Genomic DNA, 21,818 nt, shown 5'->3' on the forward strand with positions numbered 1-21,818 from the left:
GTCAAAATATGCTTAGGCCGAAGAGCATCGAACAAGTTCAGTCGTTTTAGATAAATAAGGTAAATTTGAAAATGCCTAGAAATTAAAATGGCTAACGTTGTAAATGCTGAGGTTTACTGGAAGGTGTGAGACTGAGTTGAATCGTTTAAAACTAAAGCGTCACTATTCAAGATCTGACTTTTTGAAAACTAAACCGTCCACCGAAACAATCCCACTAAGTAAACATTGGTTTATTTCGAGAATAAACGGCATTTGTTTTTTTTAAAAAAACATTTCAAGGAACATTGTGCGAGTTAATGGGTATATTAGTCTTCTACCGAGTTCAAAGGGCAAGGTTCGCCGTTGGTGCAGGCTAATTGATTCCTTTGTAATATGTTTCTATGGTTGCAAATTGTTCGAGAAATTGTAAGGGTTTGTGCTTTCATATTAGGATATGCAGATTGTTTATATATATATATATATATATATACTCATTAGTCGGTGTCTGATCGTATTTAAAAACCTTTTATTCCAGTGCATAGGAGTGGATTGTGAAAATGTTAGGCCTAGTTAGGGAACAAGATTAATTAATTGCCACATCAGAGGTTATAATTAGCGTTTAAACAGAGTAATCAGATTGATTTTTTTTGTCTGTTGAGAAATGTATGCTCGCTACCCCGATACTGCATATGCGTGTTATGCCACTGCCATGTGTTTATACTGCTTTACTGCAGTCACTACGTTACAATGTATTCATAATCATTTTCAATATATAATCAGAAATAGAGGGATGGAAATAAAGGATGAAAATACCAAAATGCCGCATTTCTAAACAGGAATTTTTAACTTGAGTGAAACTGTTTAAAATATGTAGAAAACCTAAGTAAATAAGTTCAGAATACACATGTAATAGAATAATAACGAATGGGAAAATTGTTGCAGAATTTGGCATATGGATAACTTTAGTTAAACACCTTCCAAAAATATAATGCAGGAAACGGGGTAGTAGAAGGATTTTTTTTTAAAAAGAGATCCATGTTCTGACTATAAGATATGTTTACAAGCATTGGTCAGTTCAACTTTTATCGACACAACAGTTGCAAGTATTAGTACTTTAGTTTTAGTATTTTATTTTATTTTAGTACTTACTTTGTTCTGGTCAATTGAAATATATTTTCAGATATATTTTGCGATTGGCGTGGAATTAAATCACAATATAATTATAGATTATGTCACATTCATACATCTTTCCGGGAAAGGGGGCATTTTGAGTTGCAAACATTTACTACATTACTTTCATGTAGATAATACATGACCTCTTTACATGATTTCCAACTGTTAAATGTTAGTTAATATCTGATAGTCTCTGTTAATGTGTGCTGGGCGTTGTGCCCAACTCGGGTTAGTGTCTGTATTTGATATGACGAGAGAAATAAACATAGCAAACTGTTTTAATGTAATATTTATTAACACGCTCACGCCGTATGTATGAGTAAAAGTAAAACGCAGGCCTTGTAAAATCTTATCCCGACACGTGAAGAGCTCATGTCTGACAGCTAAAGCGTATAATTAATCGACTGGTTGATTGATTAACTCTTTAATTCGATGGCGTAACACGAGCTATCTTTTTATTAACATTCTTGTTAATACTGCTTGTTGACATGACAAACGGTTTAGTTTGAATTGGAAACTGTTTACATGCGGTTGGCTTTTATTTCGTTCGGACTTAGATCTTTGGATTAGACAAATGATCATCAACAGCTACGTTATTTTAACGCTCGGGGTCTCTGTGTGACTCAGTGCAACATATTTAAGTTGTTGGCACGGGTGTTTGCTATCATGAAGGTCAGCAATTTAACGGATGGATCTGGAAAGGGTTGGAGCGCGGCCCTGCCATGCCATTTGTCTCCCCGGAGAGAATTGTCCTGGGCACCAACATCAAGTCAAAATGTCCTGAGTTAAACAAAAAGCTTGAAATCTCAGGGTCCTCGGTAATGGAACGTTGAGAACATATTGGAAATTCTCAGCAAAATTAACCATCACTCTCATCCCCATTGGATTTTTGTGTGGATTTTCCCTCTGTCCAACGCGAACTGACAGCCAAGACTGGCATTCTGTTTGAAACACTTTGAAGTTGCTTGCTGCTGTGCTTGCCCTTTATCTATAGATCTGCATCGATTGCAATAATCAGGAAAGTAGAAATCGCCACGACTAGAAATTCTTTCACAACGATGCAATCGTATTCTCCAGACCCCAGCTTGAAGGATCTTTGGAACTATTTCATCTTTAATTCCACTCTTAAATATCTAATGGAATGGATATTTTTTTGAAAAATATTCCCATCGATAGAACAAAGAACAGTACAGCACAGGAACAGGCCATTCGGCCCTCCAAGCCTGCGCCGATCTTGATGCCTGCCTAAACTAAAACCTTCTGCACTTCCGGGGACCGTATCCCTCTATTACCATCCTATTCATGTATTTGTCAAGATGCCTCTTAAACGTCGCTATTGTACCTACTTCCACCACCTCCCCCGGCAACAGGTTCCAGGCACTCACCACCCTCTGTGTAACGAACTTGCCTCGCACATCCCCTCTAAACTTTGCCCCTCTCACCTTAAACCTATGTCCCCTAGTAACTGACTCTTCCACCCTGGGAAAAAGCTTCTGACAATCCACTCTGTCCATGCCGCTCATAACTTTGTAAACCTCTATCATGTCGCCCCTCCACCTCCGTCGTTCCAGTGAAAACAATCTGAGTTTATCCAACCTCTCCTCATAGATAATGCCCTCCAGACCAGGCAACATCCTGGTAAACCTCTTCTGTACACTCTCCAAAGCCTCCACGTCCTTCTGGTAGTGTGGCGACCAGAATTGCATGCAATATTCTTAGTGTGGCCTAACTAATGTTCTGTACAGCTGCAGCATGACTTGCCAATTTTTATACTCTATGCCTCGACCGATGAAGGCAAGCATGCCGTATGCCTTCTTGACTACCCTATCCACCTGCGTTGCCACTTTCAGTGACCTGTGGTCCTGTACACCCAGATCTCTCTGCCTGTCAATACTCCTAAGGGTTTTGCCATTTACTGTATACGTCCCACCTGCATTAGACCTTCCAAAATGCATTACCTCACATATGTCCGGATTAAACTCCATCTGCCATTTCTCCGCCCAAGTCTCCAACCGATCTATATCCTGCTGTATCCTCTGACAATCCTCATCACTATCCGCAACTCCACCAACCTTTGTGTCATCCGCAAACTTACTAATCAGACCAGCTACATTTTCCTCCAAATCATTTATATATACTACAAATAGCAAAGGTCCCAGCACTGATCTCTGTGGAACACCACTAGTCACAGCCTTCCATTCAGAAAAGCACCCTTCCACTGCTACCCTCTGTCTTCTATGACAGAGCCAGTTCTGTATCCATCTTGCCAGCTCACCTCTGATCCCGTGTGACTTCACCTTTTGTACCAGTCTGCCATGAGGGACCTTGTCAAAGGCTTTACGAAGTCCATATAGATAACATCCAATGCCCTTCCTTCATCAATCATCTTTGTCACTTCCTCAAAAAACTCACTCAAGTTAGTGAGACACGACCTCCCCTTCACATAACCTTGCTGCCTCTCGCTAATAAGTTCGTTTGTTTCCAAATGGGAGTAAATCCTGTCCCGAAGAATCCTCTCTCATAATTTCCCTACCACTGACGTAAGGCTCTCTGGCCTATAATTTCCTGGATTATCCTTGCCACCCTTCTTAAACAAAGGAACAACATTGGCTATTCTCCAGTCCTCTGGGACCTCACCTGTAGCCAATGAGGATGCAAAGATTTCTGTCAAGGCCCCAGCAATTTCTTCCCTTGCCTCCCTCAGTATTCTGGGGTAGATCCCATCAGGCCCTGGGGACTTATCTACCTTAATGCTTTGCAAGACGCCAACACCTCCTCCTTTTTGATAATGAGATGACTGAGACTATCTGCACTCCCTTCCCTAGGCTCATCATCCACCAAGTCCTTCTCCTTGGTGAATACTGATGCAAAGTACTCATTTAGTACGTCGCCCATTTTCTCTGGCTCCACACATAGATCCCTCCTCTGTCCTTGAGTGGGCCAAACCTTTCCCTGGTTACCCTCTTGCTCTTTATATACGTATAAAAAGTCTTGGGATTTTCCTCAATCCTGTTTGCCAATGACTTTTCATAACCCCTTTTAGCCCTCCTGACTCCTTGCTTAAGTTCCTTCCTATTCGATTTAGATAATTGCCACTGCGAAACTGGGAAACGGCTCTAGAAATCAAGCTGATCCTAGTTTTTATCCTTGATCTATGTTGAGTTCGCTGTTTCTCAGCTGAGGTCTCAATAGTGACTTCAGTGCCCTTGAGTTAGAAAGGAGCAAAACATGGGGGCCAGAGTTGCCGCTTGTCATCACTGCCTCGTGCCCCCTTTCTGGTCGTGTGAATGTTGAGGTAAGGAAAGGATTGAGCTCTGCTGTGATGCCACCTAATGTGGGATATCTGCAGACACACATGAATGTGGAGGCACCAGAGGGTGACACTGCACCCAAGTCAGGAATCAATGCATTTAGAAGAAGAGTGCGGTGAAAATGGACGATAAAGGAGATTTTTTCCTGAGACGCACAATCACTGAGGTCTCGAAGTTGTGGTATTTTATTAGTTCCTCTCTGCTTAAACCATAGTCAGCTTGTACAATTCATATGTGCCAATCTGTGTTCATTAACAAGTTGGATAAATGTTGATAAGTAGCATACAAAACCCACAGATAGCCCATGTTTTCTTTTCTACTGTCACTGCAGTTTAGTCTATCAATGATGGCAGTAGCTGATTTTTGAGGCCACTCCATGTTGACTAATAATTACCTCTAATGTTTGTGCACTGTCATCGAATCATGTTAGGAATAACTTATTCACCAATTGGAGTTACGCCATCGACGAACTTTACTTGTGGAGTTGATTAATAACCAGGACCCGATAACCATATTGACCAGCCGACCAGTGTTGACATTCCTAATCTGTGTAGTCTGATAATTCTACTTTTAGTTAATCATATTCTTACATAGTGGTATTGCCTAAATCCCATGCATGCATTTATATTTATTGAAATTCAATTCAGTCGAGATTTGAGTAAAGCAATAAAATTCAATACTAATTGAGGCCGCTCAACCATATTTATAATTTTCAACTGTATTATTTATGGCGTTTAGCAATTAAAATCCTGCTCTTACATTTTTCAAGTGCGGTTTGGGCCGGAAACTGCAGTATTTGCCTGGTTATACCTTCCCATCTTCGTGGTTTATTAGTAAGGACTATAAAATGCGATGGAGCCTCTTGAACTTCGGTTGATTATTCACTGTGTTTGACAATCATTAATATAGAATAATGTTTTGTAGTTATTCTACAGTGAGTCTGCCATCAGTTTTGCTTACACAGTAATACTGTAGTTGGACGCAGCACTGTCAGTGAGAATTGCGTGTACAACGCTGCCATCTTCTGGCCATAGACCCTTGACACATCATGGGGGGTAATAAAATATTACTTTTCTCGCATGAAAAATCAATAGTAATTACGTTTCCTGGAAGATTCACAGATATGGTATTTAACATACAGCGCGGAAGGTATATGCAGTGTTAGCACAGCTTAAGAAAAAGGAAGAGATAAAACGGACAATTGCATCAATTACAGCTGTCAGTTCAACACCACGGACAGGTCATAGAGAGATACAGCACTGAAACAGGCCCTTCGGCCCACCGAGTCTGTGCCGACCAACAACCACCCATATATACTAATCCTACATTAGTCCCATATTCCCTACCACATCCCCACCATCCTCCTACCTACACTAGGGGCAATTTACAATGGCTAATTTACCTATCAACCTGCAAGTCTTTGGCTGTGGGAGGAAACCAGAGCACCCAGTGGAAACCCACACGGTCACAGAGAGAACTTGCAAACTCCACACAGGCAGTACCCAGAACTGAACCTGGGTCGCTGGAGCTGTGAGGCTGCGGTGCTAACCACTGTGCCGGTCCTGGAGAAGTACCCAATCCCTAGAAAATAGCTATTCTGCAGGGTGCTGTAACACTATATTTGTAAAAAGGATGGTGAAGGCATCTTAGTTGCACATAGCTTCATAAGATGCTCTGGTCTCTTGTGCGTTATATTATGTCTGATTGTTCTTAAGGTCAATTGGTATAGATGCACAAATACCCTCTATTTTCTTTATTCCTCTTCTGAAGGTGCTGAGCAATGCTGGAATGCACTTCAATGAGCGTTTGCTGCTTCGTCTTAATCGCCATTCTGCGCCCGTAAACCCTGCCAATGTGTGCTCATTTGTGCCATTTGACATCCCAGCAGAAGATAAGCCCAACTGCAAACTCTCCCCCGTAAAAGTCACGGTATAGGAAAAGGAATGCTGAATTATTTAACCCATTCCAAACCCAAGGGTACCAAGGTCAGCTGTCAAGCCTCTGTTGCTTGTCCGGATCAGACTCCAGATCCAATGTAAGATATTCCCTGATTTTCTTCCTGCACTCTTGGGTACTATATGGCTGCAGGGGATTCAGAAGTGCCCAATTGTGATGCTGCAGCCATCCTGCCTGTGGAGTAGGCTTGACGGACCAGCTGGTCTTTCCTGTTAGTCATTTTCCTGCGTTTGGTACATATTGTTTGCCCATATCCAAGTATGTGCAATCTCAGCAGAGGTAGAGAGCTTTTTCACATATGAAGCCTCTTGACTTCCCAGGAATGCCGGCACCCAGTCAGTAGCTGGTAGACTGCAGGCCAATTAGGGTCAATCTTTTGTTCAAAGAGATCTGAAAATTTTTTGATCCACACATCCCTGCATTCAAAACATTGGCCTGAATTTTACAGTGAAGCTGTCAGGGTTTGGCATCATTACTCCCCTTAAGCTGATAGCAACTTCTGGAATCCACTAATGCACAGTTAAATGCACAAATCCAGATAGTTGCTGTCAGTGATTCTATCCTTCTCTATAGGATGCGCTGTTCAAGTCCCTGCAGACTGCAATCAATTATAAACCACTGAACTAACAAGAACTTTCACTTTTACACTATTATAAAAACCCTTGAAAAAGTTACACCTTGTTGAATGAGGTGTAACTGGGGTTTTTTTGTAGCACACTAACTTCATAACTATCCCTGAACAACCTCTCTGGGCCTGAAAACCTAATTTTATATTTGTGGAATGTCAAATTTCTCCGTTATGGTAATGATATCTTAATCGCAAGTGTATGGTCGGGAGGTGTGGAGTTGGAGTTAGCCGCATTTCCCACTCATAGTAGCTATCCAGTGATTCTTGGAAATTACACACATTGGGCATCAAGGGAGAAGAGGGTTGAGTTTTGGTATACCAATCATTGAAAAGCCTGCCAATGTTAGTGCTTACACATTAATAATGCTCAATGGTCAGGATACCGGAGGGCACTCGATGTCCTTAGAACATGCCTTCAAGCATGACTGAGCTCTTTTAAAAGGGAGGGGGAAGAAAATAAAAGATTAAAATAAACACAGAGAATGAACATGTGGTAATTAATGCACAATTTTAGTACTCAGGTTTTGCTTTAGTGATGGCATGATTTGTAATTGAATGATTGAAACACTAAAGGTCTTGGCTATTTCCATATATATTGCCATCAGCCTCCTGCCACCCACCTCCCCCACCCCCACCACCCCGACAACCATCCTTGTTCAGAAACTCTAAACTTCAGATAAATCAATGTGATATTTTAAGGAAGATTCATTATAGAACGTACAAACTAAGATAATGTCAGTCTATTTCTATAAATCCTCATTATTATTATCTTTTCTTTTCCAGCATGTAAACGCAAAGAACAAGAACAGAACAAAGAGAAGAGCAATACACCAAAGAAGCCACGGCTAGTTTTCACTGACCTCCAACGCCGAACTCTTTTCGCCATTTTCAAGGAAAATAAGCGCCCTTCTAAGGAGATGCAGGTCACAATCTCACAACAGCTCGGTCTGGAGTTGACCACTGTCAGTAATTTCTTTATGAACGCCCGGAGGCGAAGTTTGGACAAATGGCAGGACGAAGCCATGTCGAGCCCAGGCGCTTCATCGTCAACCTCAAGCACTTGTACCAAAGCATGATTGAGGACAGTGCACCTAAACTGGGCACAACTCAACACCCTTTTTTGTTTTGCTTTTTGAAGAGGCTGTTCAGTGGTGAGTGCATAAGCACAATCTTGATCAACACATTTTTAAAAAAGGGATGGCACATATTTTAATGTGTCTGGCATTTAAGGTTTCTCCTTAAATCATTTGAGTCCTTGCTGTAAACTGACAACAAAGTTGAGAGTCTATTTGTTGAATTTTCAGACATCAGCAAGCAGGGCACAACGAGCTATGTTGCTGAGCAATAATATGTCTCATGCTTTGCCTGAAGGTTGTTAAAGAAATATTAATTGTGATAAAATAATCATCATTAAGTTCAGTTGTGAATTGGTTCAGTTGTCAGTTTCTGGCAATGTTACACAATGATTTTTGATGCGGTAAACTGGCACAGACATTGAAAGTAAGTGACATCCATTTGGTACTTTTTAAAAAAAAAACCTCAATAGAATTATTGGAGAACATTGTACAATCATGCTATCTCATCACTAACCAGACTGTTTAGGAATGGGCTGTTAGTGGTAAGTACGCAAGCACAAAATAACAAAGGCATTTCAGGAGACTTTCAGTCCTTCATTCACACAACACAACACAAATCTTGAATGATGCTGGTAAACGTGCCCTCATCACTATATTCACCCATTGGGTGGAGCTGTTAGTGGTGGGAATGCAAGCACAACCTTCAAGCACATTCCTTCTAATCATCAAATTCCTGACATTCTGTAATGTCCAAACATATGGTCTGTTTTCTTTCTGTTTTCAGAAGATATCAGGGCCATTAGGTTGTGAAGGCAGCTGTTTGCTGCAGGAAGAGTAAATATTGTTTGTCTTAATAGCTGTAGATTACTATGCATCCATACACTTATATCTTATTTTTGGCCAACACTGATTTATTATTGCAAACGCACTGAGTAGCCTGTGTAAAGGGGGCTGCCCATGGTGAGTGCAGAAGCACAAGCATTAAATAGCTTTATTTTTTCCTAAAACTAGACATCAACACCCCTTCTTTCTACATGTGCACATTCACCACTGAACGGGCCCTTTAAGAACACCATTGACGTGTTCAAAGGCAAGCCAAAGGCTTTAAAGACTCTCGTGAAGACACTTGATACCTTTTTTTTTCTATTTATTATTGAATCGAAACCAAAGAAACTTTTTTCTGCACCTAATTGTTCTGCAACAAACTTTTAAACAAAAGAAGCACGTCAGGAAACAACATACGCACTGTGTTTCAATGGTTGTCTTAGTCGTTTTGGGAAGCAGAGTTACGAAAGGGTTAACAAGCAAAGTAGCAACAACAAGGGAGCAATGCCATGGATCATTGCTGCTTCATTTGACGGCACTCTCCGCCTCTTAAAGTTGAATATTGTCTTTAACGTGTGCCTATGCAGTTTTTGAGAAACGTTGTACAGAACAACAGAAAACCTCTTCCGCTTCAACCAAAGTCAGCTTCACAGAGACATGGATCTGCTTGTAGTTTTTATGCATTACAGTTGAGTGCTTTTCGCACAATTGGCCTGTCTTTCAATGTTCGTCTTATTGAGAGAGGGAAATGCCCACTCAGTTTCACAATTTTCTCCTAATTAGCAATTCCAATGGAACAGGATACCAACAAATGGATCCAAATGGCTCCAAGCATAAGATGTTAGGGTGAAGATTAAACTCCTCTACCAAAGATAGTAACCCATTTCCATATCTCAGTAAAGGTAACTAAATATGGGAGTGCTTTCAAACTGAATGTTGCATTACATTAGTTACTAAGCTTTACTGTTGCATCTGATTTTATCCATATATATTTAGCAAGTATTCAACATAGCCAATGGTTCAGACTCGTGTTAATTTGGATAATTTAAGTGAAATTTAGATTTTAATTAATACTTTTGATGATTTAATCTATTGTAAATTAATGCAGTTCATACAATATTAATATATTCTAAATTATTTGACTTGTGTTGTCTATCTAGTTTAAAATGTATAATCTTTTTATTTTGAAATGTTTACATGCTAATTATTTATTTTTAAAGGTTCAGATTCAATTGATCCTTAGATTTTAAAAAGTTCACTCTTCATCTTAAGCACAAAAGAGCCCCTGGTTATGTTTGTTGGTGAATTTAGTAAATGATTACAATAGCTAGTGCATCAATTATACTTTAACCTAAATATCCTATGAGTTTCTAATTCATTGATAAACATTTAGCTCAGTGTCTTGTGCATGGAATCCATGCACACGTCCAAGATGAGTTCAACTTTGAAGAATATCAGGAAATCTACAATAATTTTACAACAAGAAGACAGCGCAGTATTGGTATACTGTAGTCCAATAGCTTTATGCAGGAATGTGGAAGCTTTTATCCTTAAAACAAAGCTATATCCAAAGAAACCAAACTGATTGGACCAGCAAACTGAAGGTTGACCCCACAGAGAGAATGATAGTACTTTCCCTGTGTGGCTCTTATTGTTTTGTACCAACTCAGCTGTTAGAAATATGCCGTATTGTGGTAACAAGCTCAGACAGTTGACAGCGATGTTTTCATTGCTAGTCACAATACCCACATGCCATGTAAGTGATTTAATTGACAAAATTTGATTTCTAAACAAGTTAGTCATTTTTAAAGTGCTCTTGACTGAAGTTTAGAAATCAAAAAGCTATATCAGCTTTATTATTATTTGTATTATTATTTTGGGTATTTATTGTGAACTGTAACATTTAAATGATGATTTTTCTCTTATTTATCAAATACTACAAATGTATTTCAAATGAAAGATGCAGTGCTTCAGATGGCCTCAGTAATCACATTGTCTGCTTTTTTATGAAGCAGCAGAGGTTCATTCCTTTAATTTTGATTTTCTTTTGTATTTCATTAGAAAAATTACAAATTACCACTAGGAATAAAATCCCAAGTACATTGGTACACATCTAACACAAGTCCAATTCTGCATCCTGTAAATTCATAGAAGAGATTTGGAGGTTTAGATTTTCAAAATTGTATTAATATGCATCCGGTTCTGGTTGAAAATTATGCTTTTGGTTCACAAAATACATGTCTTCATTGTCTTTATCTATTTTTGGATTTTAGCACCTTTAAGCACTGCATCTTTTATTCTCAATTTTCAATGCCAAAGAATTATCCTACCATAAGCACTGAAAGATATCCCTTCAGTCTTATTAGTAATAACATGGACGAGCAATGATTTTATACGGAACAATACAGCATGTACAGATGGGAACATGAATACACAACAGGAAATACTTTAATGATCTTTCCACCATTGTTTAGCCCTGTGTCCAAATGGCTTTAGACAACTTCTTTCGATTGTGAAGAAGTCTTTAGCGTTAGTGACAAGAGACAGAAAAAAAACCCTGAACTCGCTGCTTCCAGGTATGAACTATGTGTAAAAGCTCTTTCTATTTCTAGTGAGAACCAAAGAGGCTACCTCACTGAATTTTTCCATTTGTAATTTTAATCGCGTCGATGATACCAAAGATACCAAAGATTTCTTTCTCTGCACGGTCTGCGTTTTGCTCCTGCTCATATATAGAGTGTCTCCTAAATACAGCTGCAACTCAGATACCCCAAAGATCTAAATGGTGGTCTGCACTCATTCTAAATGTGTGTTTTTTCTGTGCCGTGAAAAGATAATTTCTTGATTTAGAATCCATCATCAACAGATCAAATGTACTATGTTCAATGTAACTGTGAACAGGAATTCTTGTACTTGCGGTCAACATATTTTTCAAAAAAGAAAGCTAATGTCACCAGCATTTTGCTGTATTGTGTTTATTATGACAAATATAGATCCAATTTATGCAGCAGTTTTGTTTGGAGTTTATGTAGAATAATGTCAATTTCACTCTATGGAGATGCTGTTTTACAGAATTCTGTCCTTTCTAAACTAAAATGAGTAAAGTCTTCTAAAAGAACCCAGAAACACATAATCAAAGATAATAATTGCTAACTCAATTTTAGGGGCTGTAATTATTTTCATATAGTAACATGGTGAGTTGGTAAATGTAGCAGACTCAGCTGCTACGATTCCACTCCTCAGATTCTTTGTTCATCTAGCACCGTGTGTCCTGTCTCTGTTCATGCACAATGCCCTTTTAAGGATATATGATTAAAATGTAATCCCAAATTTAAACAGTAAAAAAACCCTGAAATGAATATAAAGAATCTTTAATACTGACTCCAATGCCACTGCATAGAGTGAATCTCAGTACTTTATGATCTAATAGGGGAACTTTGAGTTAATTAAAGCACTTGTGCTTTGCTTGCTGTTTTAAATAGCACTCTTCTCCCTCTACTTATATAATACCTCCTGGATCAATAATTTCAGTGGTCCTAATAGGTAATTCAAGTTTACCTCATAACAGACTACGCAATTTTTTTAGTATATTAAAATTTCTTTCAATCTACTTGTATAAAATGTACTCTTGTTAATCAGATTATTTTTGCAGCCCAGGGGGACAAAAAAAAGCTCTGCTACGTAATGTTACCAAAGTCATGACATTTTTACTGATATTTGAGGAGAAGGCACCCTCCGATGCTAGAAAGATTAATTTGCATTCAATTGTATTTATATGTACTCCGATAATGTCAAACCAAACCAGTGCCTAGATTGTCAAATGTTTTAGATGTTTGGTAGCTGTAATATGCCCAAATCATGTTGAATTTATTAACGGACAGAAAAAAACAAATACACATCCTGAATCAGTTGCCGCCATTACCAAAATACCTGTACTGAAAAGAAAAACTAAAATCTAGATGCACGCTTTAGTTGCAAAGTGTGATAAACCACGGGACGAGTGCCTTGCTTGAACCAAAGCGGTGTTTCTTTCCAGTTTCTAGATCTCTGTGCATTTTTTTATTCCTGTGAATACCTCAGCTTCGAAAAGGCCACCAATTTTTTATTGCTGGTGAGCCACTATACTGTGGTGCTTTGCAATGCAACCATGCAAAGAACTAAACAAAGATACCAAAGTTTTCTCTCTATCTCAATCTCTATCTTCTCTTTCTCTTTAAGATACCAAAGCTTAAAAAAACTGATTGAGTAGGTTGGCAGCGCAGACCGTGCATTCCTTACCGAATTTTCTCAGATATACCTCATAGATAATAGTGTCTAGGGTGATGTTATTATAGCATATGTAATAAATTATTCACTCGTTTTTTGGTAACTGTGACTATGATATAAAAAAGCTTTATACGTTTTAAGTTGTGATTTTTGTAATAGGTGACAGGTGCGCTTATGGAAGGATTGTAAATGTTTCATGGAATTTGGGGAAGTTGCAGAACGAGCCCAAAGTTTACAGTTTTCATATTCTAAAGAAACAATCCGTTGTTTTTTTCCTTTGTGTGTGTGTATGTGTGTTTAAAATGCGTTTATTTCCACATTGTCCTACATAGACTTATTGACTAATTGTTATGTGTTAAAAGTGTAGTGTTGAAATTAGCAACTGCCAAACAGTGCTATAATTTTATGCATGAGGTTGTATAAATTTAGCAAAGGTGATGCATTGTGATTATTGAGAGTAATATTTTTTAATTTAAGAAAATAGATTTTTTTCTTTTTTAAAATAGATTTTATTTATGCATGAGAGCCTGTTATTTGTTAGACATTGTGGAACAGTTGTGTATATATTGGACTGTGAAAGCAAACGCAGTTGAATTGAATACACTGGAAAAGTTGACGCACAGAGATTGGGATGGGTTGATGTGTCAATGTTTTTAAAAAGTCAAAAATAAGACTTAGCATAAACAAAAATTCAAATTCTGCACACAACTAATAGGGTCCTTCAAATCACACTGCTGCCACTTACAATGGCTTTCAACAGTTGGACATTACTATAGTGAGAGAAAGCATTTTCCATATCAAGAAAACACCCAAACAGAATTAATTCAGTTATAAGGTAGAATTTCTGATGTATGGATGTTTATAACTAGAGCTCTTGGTTGATCTGATCAAGACAGAGGTGATTTTGTTTTGTTATTTACTTGCCAAAGATGAGGATGGGGTACATAAGTTTGGACGAGAGGAGAGACAGTCAGCAGATGTTTGATCATTTGTATGTTTTTTTTCTCTTCCAGAAAGCTATTAGTGTTCTTCCATAGGACAAAAGAATGACTCAGTGTTTAAAAAATACATTTATGATACTTTTTTCTTCAAATTTAATTTGGGAGAAAGCTACTGTTTCAAATCTCACTAAATGCTTTTAAACCAAAAGGTTTGATTGTTTTCCTTATAATTTTAGAGGTATGATCAACATAATGGGAGATGTGAGTTGATGCAAAGGTTGTTTGTGTATTAATCAATACTGAGTGAAAGGGAGTTAATTATTATTGACTAATGCATGCCAAGATTAGTTTTTTGCATTTTCCTTAAACCCAATTCTACAGGGCTTCAGTAAACAATATGTGACAGTTGTTGAGAATGCCAGTGTTCTACTGCTCTAACACATAAAGAATGACTGATTCAACATTCATAGGCTGTGGTGATGGCTATTTTTCAACCTCTTGGGAAAACACAAAGGGGGCAACTTTAATCTAACCCACTTGTAGGGAAACTGATGACATCAGGAGCAATGCTAGCTTTTACACCCAGCTCGATTTTACTCACCATTGTAGTTAATGAAGAATAATACTGGGTGGAATGTAAAATTGGCATTCCACTCAATCCCATGAAATTTCCCACCTGATGAAATAGGTTAAAATTACCCCTTGTGTCCCTATTAGGTATGGTTTTCTGTGCCTTGCTCACTAACAAGCTCACTATTGTACTTATTTTTTCATTCTTGTTGGTTTAAGACACATGCAATTCATTTCACTATTTCCCAGTTTCCTCCCTTCCCCTAAAGGTGCTAACTCATGCTGTAGCACCATTGCCCTCCACAATGTCCAAATACCATTCTTGATGAATGAGTTGACATGGTGAGACAGACTCTTAGACTGTGCCTCTGATACTGTACCTGGTCAGGAAGAGAGTATCTTTTGGTACTAAACATAAATTTGCTATGACTCCTTCATCCTATCGATTTGTCAATATGGTTTGCATATTTTCTTCATCCTTCAAAACATCTTTCCTGCCTTACTGTTTTCTGTTGTTCTTGTATAATGCTTTCTACTTAAATTTCTGACATTGGTTCTACTTTTTTGATAATGTCATTAAAACAGCTGTGGGCCAGGGCTCCATGTTCCAGTCTGGTTCTGTCTTTAATAGGACAGTGTAAGTAGTGCTGCAGACCATTTAAGCTTCAGGGGACAAGTCTAATGGGAATAGCACAGTACTTAGTTGAGCACCCAGGGAATTTCATTTCTCCATAGCTACAACAACTATGTGGGGTAAGGAGCATGATTTTCATGATACACTGGACCTTTTGTGCATGATCAGTAGAATTAGCAATTTTACCAGTGCCATTTTGCAATGAAACACAAAATTAAAACTAATTGTCCAATTCGTGAAGTGGAGGCCACTTTTGAATTGCAGTTGTGATGATTTGTTGCTATGTGTACATTAATGCCAAATTATAATATTAAAACTGTTTTCATTCACCCGAATAAACAGAACTATATTTTCTAAAATGAGCATTAAGCTCTTCTGATGGCTCAGTGGATAAATCTAGCACTGAGCCATACTGGCCAAGTAGTTCTCAGTTCAATCTCTGCTCTGTGCTGAATTAGCTGATCAACAGGGGGCCAAAATGAGCACCACATCAGCCAGTTTCCCATTACTAACCTACTTGCCTGGTAACCCTTGCTGGAAAGCACATGTGTGTGGATGTCAGGTAAAGGCAGAATCAGGTTTGGCTACAATGCATCCCCATGGTCATGTAGTATACAAACACTAACTGCTAACTTCATACATGTGTGAGACACCATAGAGAGCCATTGAACTGTTTCCCAGGATGACGGCCTTCAGGAGTGGAGGGAAGGAGAGAAAAATGGTGGAAAAAAGTTGGGGGCAAATATTGGCTGGAGGCCATATTGAAAAGCTACCCTCCACATCCGAGCTGAGTTATGAGTGATAATTTCCAGTGTTTGTTATTTGTGGCAAAATTATAAATGTGTCAATAAAACATATGTCACTACAAGTAGTGAATAAAGGAAATCTTCCCTCCAATTAATCTGATTTTCTTGCAGCTGTTTATTTCCTCCTAAAGCAGAAGTTTCCATCAAATACTTAGTTCTGATTATAAGATCACACCAAAATTCTAAAAAAAAGTGACCTTTTTCAGGTTAAAGCAAAAGCAAAGGAGGAACAGTTGAATCTACCAAACAAAGCTAGCTAAATTTCCTGATAATACCAGACTGGGGGTTGTAAATAAAATTGAAAAATAACAAAGGGCTTTGAATATATTGACATTGATCTGACAAATAACTGGTGTTGTTCAATGTGTATCAATGAAGTGATAAGACTGTGAAAGGAAACAAGGCATAGGACTATGAGCTAAGTGGTATTATTCTACACAATGCAGGAGAGGGATCCAGGGATACTTGCGGTTGGCTACCTAAAAATTGGCAGAGTGTGTGACAACAATAAAGAAAGGAAACAAGACTTTAGGTTATATAACAAGTGATAACAAATGTGTACAAACCATGTGACTAACTACATCTGGAATTGTTTGTACAATTTCAAATGCCATTCTACTTTGGAGAGAGCACAGTGAAGGGGAATTGATATCTTGGATTAGTTAACCTGAGTTTTAAGGAGAGGCTATAGAAACTGGAGACCTTATCGAAATGTTCAAGATTCTAAAGACTATGGAGCTTAGAATGACTATAGGTGATATTAGCAGAAGAATGCTTAGTGCATTCATATAATCTTCTCAGTGCTATTTTAACAGAGGTGTTAGCATGTTTATTTTAAATAAATTAACATAGTCATTAAAATAGTGGAAATGAGAATGCCTTGGAGCATGTTAAATCATTATTCATTAAAATCACGAACAGTAAGTTGAATACTCATATGTTTCACATAACCACAAGCACGACAGCAAAGATGTGAAGAGGACATAAGGGGACTACAAAGGGATATAGATAGGTTAAGTGAGTGAGTGGGCAAAGACCTGGCAAATGGAGTATAATGTGGGAAAGTGTGAAATTGTCCACTTTGGCAGGAAGAATAAAAAAGCATATTATCTAAATGGTGAAAGATTGCAGAGCTCTGACAGGCAGAGGGATCTGGGTGTCCTAGTGCATGAATCACAAAAGGTTAGTATGCATATGACATGATAGAGGTTTACAAAGTTATGAGCGGCATGGACAGAGTGGATAGTCAGAAGCTTTTTCCTAGGGTGGAAGAGTCAGTTACTAGGGGACATAGGTTTAAGGTGTGAGGGGCAAATTTAGAGGGGATGTGCGAGGCAAGTTCTTTACACAGAGGGTGGTGAGTGCCTGGAACTTGCTGCCGGGGGAGGTGGTGGAAGCAGGTACGATAGCGACGTTTAGGAGGCATCTTGACAAATACATGAATAGGATGGGAATAGAGGGGTACAGTCCCCGGAAGTGCAGAAGGTTTGAGTTTAGGCAGGCATCAAGATCGGAGCAGGCTTGGAGGGCCGAATGGCCTGGTCCTGTGCTGTACTGTTCTTTGTTCTTTGTTCTGTACAGCATGTAATTAGGAAAGCTCATAGAATGTTATCGTTTATCGCGAGGGGAATTGTACACAATATTCCAGATGTGGTCTCACCAATGCCTTGTGTAGCTGAAGCATAACCTCCCTACTTTTGTATTCAATACTGGTCTCCTTCTTTAAGGAAGGATGTAAATGCATTGGAGGCAGTATAGAGAAGGTTTACTAGACTAACACCTGGAATGGGCGGGCTGTCTTACAAGGAAAAATTGGACGAGCTAGGCTTGTATTTGCTGGAATTTAGAAGAGTAAGAGGTGACTTGATTGAAACATATAAGATCCTGAGGGGTCTTGATAGGGTGGATGTGGAAAGGATGTTCCCCCTTGTGGGAGAATCTAAAACTAGGGGTCACTATTTAAAAATAAGAGGTCGCCCATTTAAGACAGAGACGAGGAGAAATTTTTTCTCTCAGAGGGTCGTGAGTCTTTGGAATTCTGTTCGTCAAAAGGCAGTGGAAGCAGAGTCTTTGAATATTTTTAAGGCAGAGGTAGATAGATTCTTGATAAGCAAGGGGGAGTGAAAGCTTATCGGCGGTAGGTGGAAATGTGGAGTAATCAGTTCAGCCATGAACTTATTGAATGGTGGAGCAGGCTCGAAGGACCGAGTGGCCTACTCCTGCTCCTAATTCATATGTTTGTATGTTTGTATGGCATAAACTCAAGCTCCGACTTTTACTACTTCACACATGTGGTGGGTGAATATGTGGATCAGACTGCCCAGGGACAATGGAGGAAGATAGCATTGTAAATTGAAGAAGAAACTGGTTTTATTTGGCAGACTAAGTGATTGAGATTTGATGAGAAATGGAGTAGTATTTTTGGGACTGGCTAGATGGACCATAATAGGTCATAACTTAGTCAGCTCTGTTTCTTAGACTCAACTAACACCTCCTCCTTTTGTTTTACTTTACCCTGAGTAGAGGTCACTTGCTGTAGATATTCTATGTAATATAAGCAGTCCTGCATATTACAATGTTCCTATGGTTCCTGGTACGCACTGTAACATGATTGACAGACTCTGTTGTGAGCAGCACAGGCACATGATACAGAGGAATACACTAAATCCAGTGCAACAAAATTTTTTTTAATATGTCAAAACTGATTTAAATTATGACAGAGGTACAGATTCGGAAAAATGGAAACCTGAAGTGAGAACAGAAAATGCTGAAAATGATGAAGTGTAACAACTGGAACGATATCCTGTCTTTCTCCTTCAAATGCTGATCAAGCTGTTGTGTATTTCCCACATTTTCTATCTTTAAGTAATTTAAGGTTTATTGAGCAGCTGCTTATTTTTGGTGGGCCATTAACCACAGTAAAGCTAATCTGGATATTATACTGTACTAATAGAATTGGAATCTTTAAAAACAGTATTCTCCATCTCCACAATAGTACCATATATGGATATCACCTACATAACTATGACTACAGAGTACAGCCAGAGGAAAAGAGAGGCAGTGGGTTAAGAATACCTTCAAACCAGTTGTACTAAAGTTGATATTTTCTATCTAACTTTTAAAATAAAGCAGTCCCAACTCTAATTACAATAGCTTAGTAGCTTAGTTTTAAGAAAAACAGTACAATGTTTCTCGGGCGGGGTGGGATGGGTCGGAGGAGGTGGTTGTTGTCAATCCAGTAACTTTGGACAAGCAGCTATCCACTATTACCTGGAAAGTCAAATAGGTGCAGAAAGGCACGAGCATTCCTATTGCGTCTTCAGAAAATTCACTGTTAAAACCTGAAGGGTGGGTGATCTATAGACTTGGCTGGCAGAGCCAAATTTTCAGAAACGTCCCTGTTACCTCTAAAGCAGATCTTAGTGACTGACAGCAAGGAAAATGATCACAAGTGTTTCAAAGTGTAACAAATGCTGATGGAACATTGTCCTAGTTCTCACCAGTGCCTGAGAAGAACCATTTCTGTAGTAGACATTGTCCCCTATGTGGACTATTTCTCACCTTTCAAAAAAGCTTCTGACTACATTCATTTATAATGTCTCCAAAGTCATATATTTTGTAAACATCTAATGCTGAATGTTATACAATAGAAATACTCAAATTAACAGAATGATAGAGCAGTTTTAAAGAGATCGTCAGATAAACATTTGCTTACTTTAAAAGTTTTTATTTGGAAATATTATTGCAAATCCACAAGAGTGTTAGAAATTGGCAATTTTTATGAATATATAACATTTAAAGAAATTTGTGTAAGGATTAAAAAAAAGCTCTGGAAATTCCAGAACTCTGAATAAAAATGCTGGAAGTTTACGTCAGCATCTGATAGGTTAGCATTAGAGGTGCAGCCCGTTTATCAAACTGGAAACAGGGAGAGGAGCAAGTCACTTTATTAGAGCGAACAAATAAACTTGAGAGGAAAGAACAACAGGGAAAGTTGACAGTCAGGTGTCACTAATATCAACAAAGAAACTGTAAATGGGCTTAATAACCAGTGAACAAATATTTTAAACATCTGAGAAAAGTTGAAAAAGTGATAGATGTTCCAAAAAGACCATACAAACTAATTTTGTGCTTCTTAGTGATAGTAGTTAGTATACCTGACTGTTGACTTTTGTCTATTCTCGTCTTTCCTCTTTGTTGTGTTCAGTCCTATGGAGGAGTTCCCTTATCTTCCAGTTTCCAATTCTGCTAACCTGAAATGCTAACAGCTTTTTTTTCTTTTGAAATACTACAAAGACTAGCCTTGTACTTGAAGTATTTTCAGAAGATAATTAAAGTTACATGCGAATGATATAATAGGACTACTTACATTTTAATCATCAGTCAGTATAAGTTTACAAACTAGCTTATAATATTTCTGAAAAGTTTTGGAAACCTAGATCATAACAACCTTGTGAAAATAGGCTCCCAACCACAGGTCACTGTGGACCTCAGCATTCATCTCAGTGACTCCCTTGAGAATCTGGTTCTCAGAAGATACAATAATTTGGTACTAAACTTTAACTTGTTTTAATACTATTAAATCTAAAAATAAGTACAATGCAATAAATGGAAGGTTATGTTGAAAAATTAAATTAATAAGTGGCTTGCCAAATCTTTTGGGATTTGCAGCAAGTTCAGTTCTGACATCAAAAGCTCTAGATATTGCCACTACTGCTGTTTGATGTCACAACTTTTGCTTATGGACGTGAGTCATAAATTCTTGTCATATCCCATAATGACATTTTTTTTTTTAGAATTAGAACATTACAGTGCAGTACAGGCCCTTCGGCCCTCGATGTTGCGCCGACCTGTGAAACCATCTGACCTACACTATTCCATTTTCATCCATATGTCTATCCAATGACCACTTAAATGCCCTTAAAGTTGGCGAGTCTACTACTGCTGCAGGCAGGGCGTTCCACGCCCCTGCTACTCTCTGAGTAAAGAAACTACCTCTGACATCTGTCCTATATCTATCACCCCTCAACTTAAAGCTATGTCCCCTCGTGTTTGCCATCACCATCCGAGGAAAAAGACTCTCACTATCCACCCTATCTAACCCTCTGATTATCTTATATGTCTCTATTAAGTCACCTCTCCTCCTCCTTCTCTCCAACGAAAACAACCTCAAGTCCCTCAGCCTTTCCTCGTAAGACCTTCCCTCCATACCAGGCAACATCCTAGTAAATCTCCTCTGCACCCTTTCCATAGCTTCCACATCCTTCCTATAATGCGGTGACCAGAACTGCACGCAATACTCCAGGTGCGGTCTCACCAGAGTTTTGTACAGCTTTAGTTTATTACATTGCCAGGATCTAATCCAGTTCTCTTCAGACACAATATTGTTATTATGAAATATGGAAAATCATCTGAAATGTATTAAAAATACAATTGAACATTTAATTGATCTAAAAATGTTTTGAAATTCTGTAAGGTGATGGGTCACTGCCAATGATTTGATGGAGTCTGTTATGTTGTAATTCAGTGCTCACTGGTGAGCAAACTTTTAATGGCTCTGTTTATGTCAGTCAACACAATGAAAAAGTACAGTAATGGTTTCCCAGAATGTAATTCATTTCAAAAACAAATGAGAACCTTTAGCTTTATGTCA

At 38.5% G+C, this 21,818-nt stretch overlaps 1 protein-coding gene across 3 annotated transcripts in view; it reads left to right on the forward strand.

Annotated features, from left to right (window-relative positions):
- The window catches only part of onecut2 (one cut homeobox 2), a 193,709-nt gene that overhangs the window by 9,796 nt on the left and 162,095 nt on the right, over positions 1-21,818 (forward strand). Inside the window, exons 2-3 of one of the 3 annotated variants that reach the window (XR_010974993.1) lie at positions 7,831-9,636; positions 11,423-21,208. The exons of 1 other annotated variant lie outside the window; for it this stretch is intronic. Coding sequence is in view for 1 of the 2 variants with exons in the window: in XM_068030991.1 (XP_067887092.1) it covers positions 7,831-8,123 (293 nt within the window). In the remaining variant the exon portion in view is untranslated. Of the gene's footprint in view, positions 1-7,830; positions 9,974-11,422; positions 21,209-21,818 lie in introns of those variants that run through there. One more of the 3 variants, XM_068030991.1, reaches the window with a different exon arrangement.

The sequence above is a fragment of the Heterodontus francisci genome, chromosome 1 (assembly GCF_036365525.1).
Source record: "Heterodontus francisci isolate sHetFra1 chromosome 1, sHetFra1.hap1, whole genome shotgun sequence".
NCBI lineage: Eukaryota > Metazoa > Chordata > Chondrichthyes > Heterodontiformes > Heterodontidae > Heterodontus > Heterodontus francisci.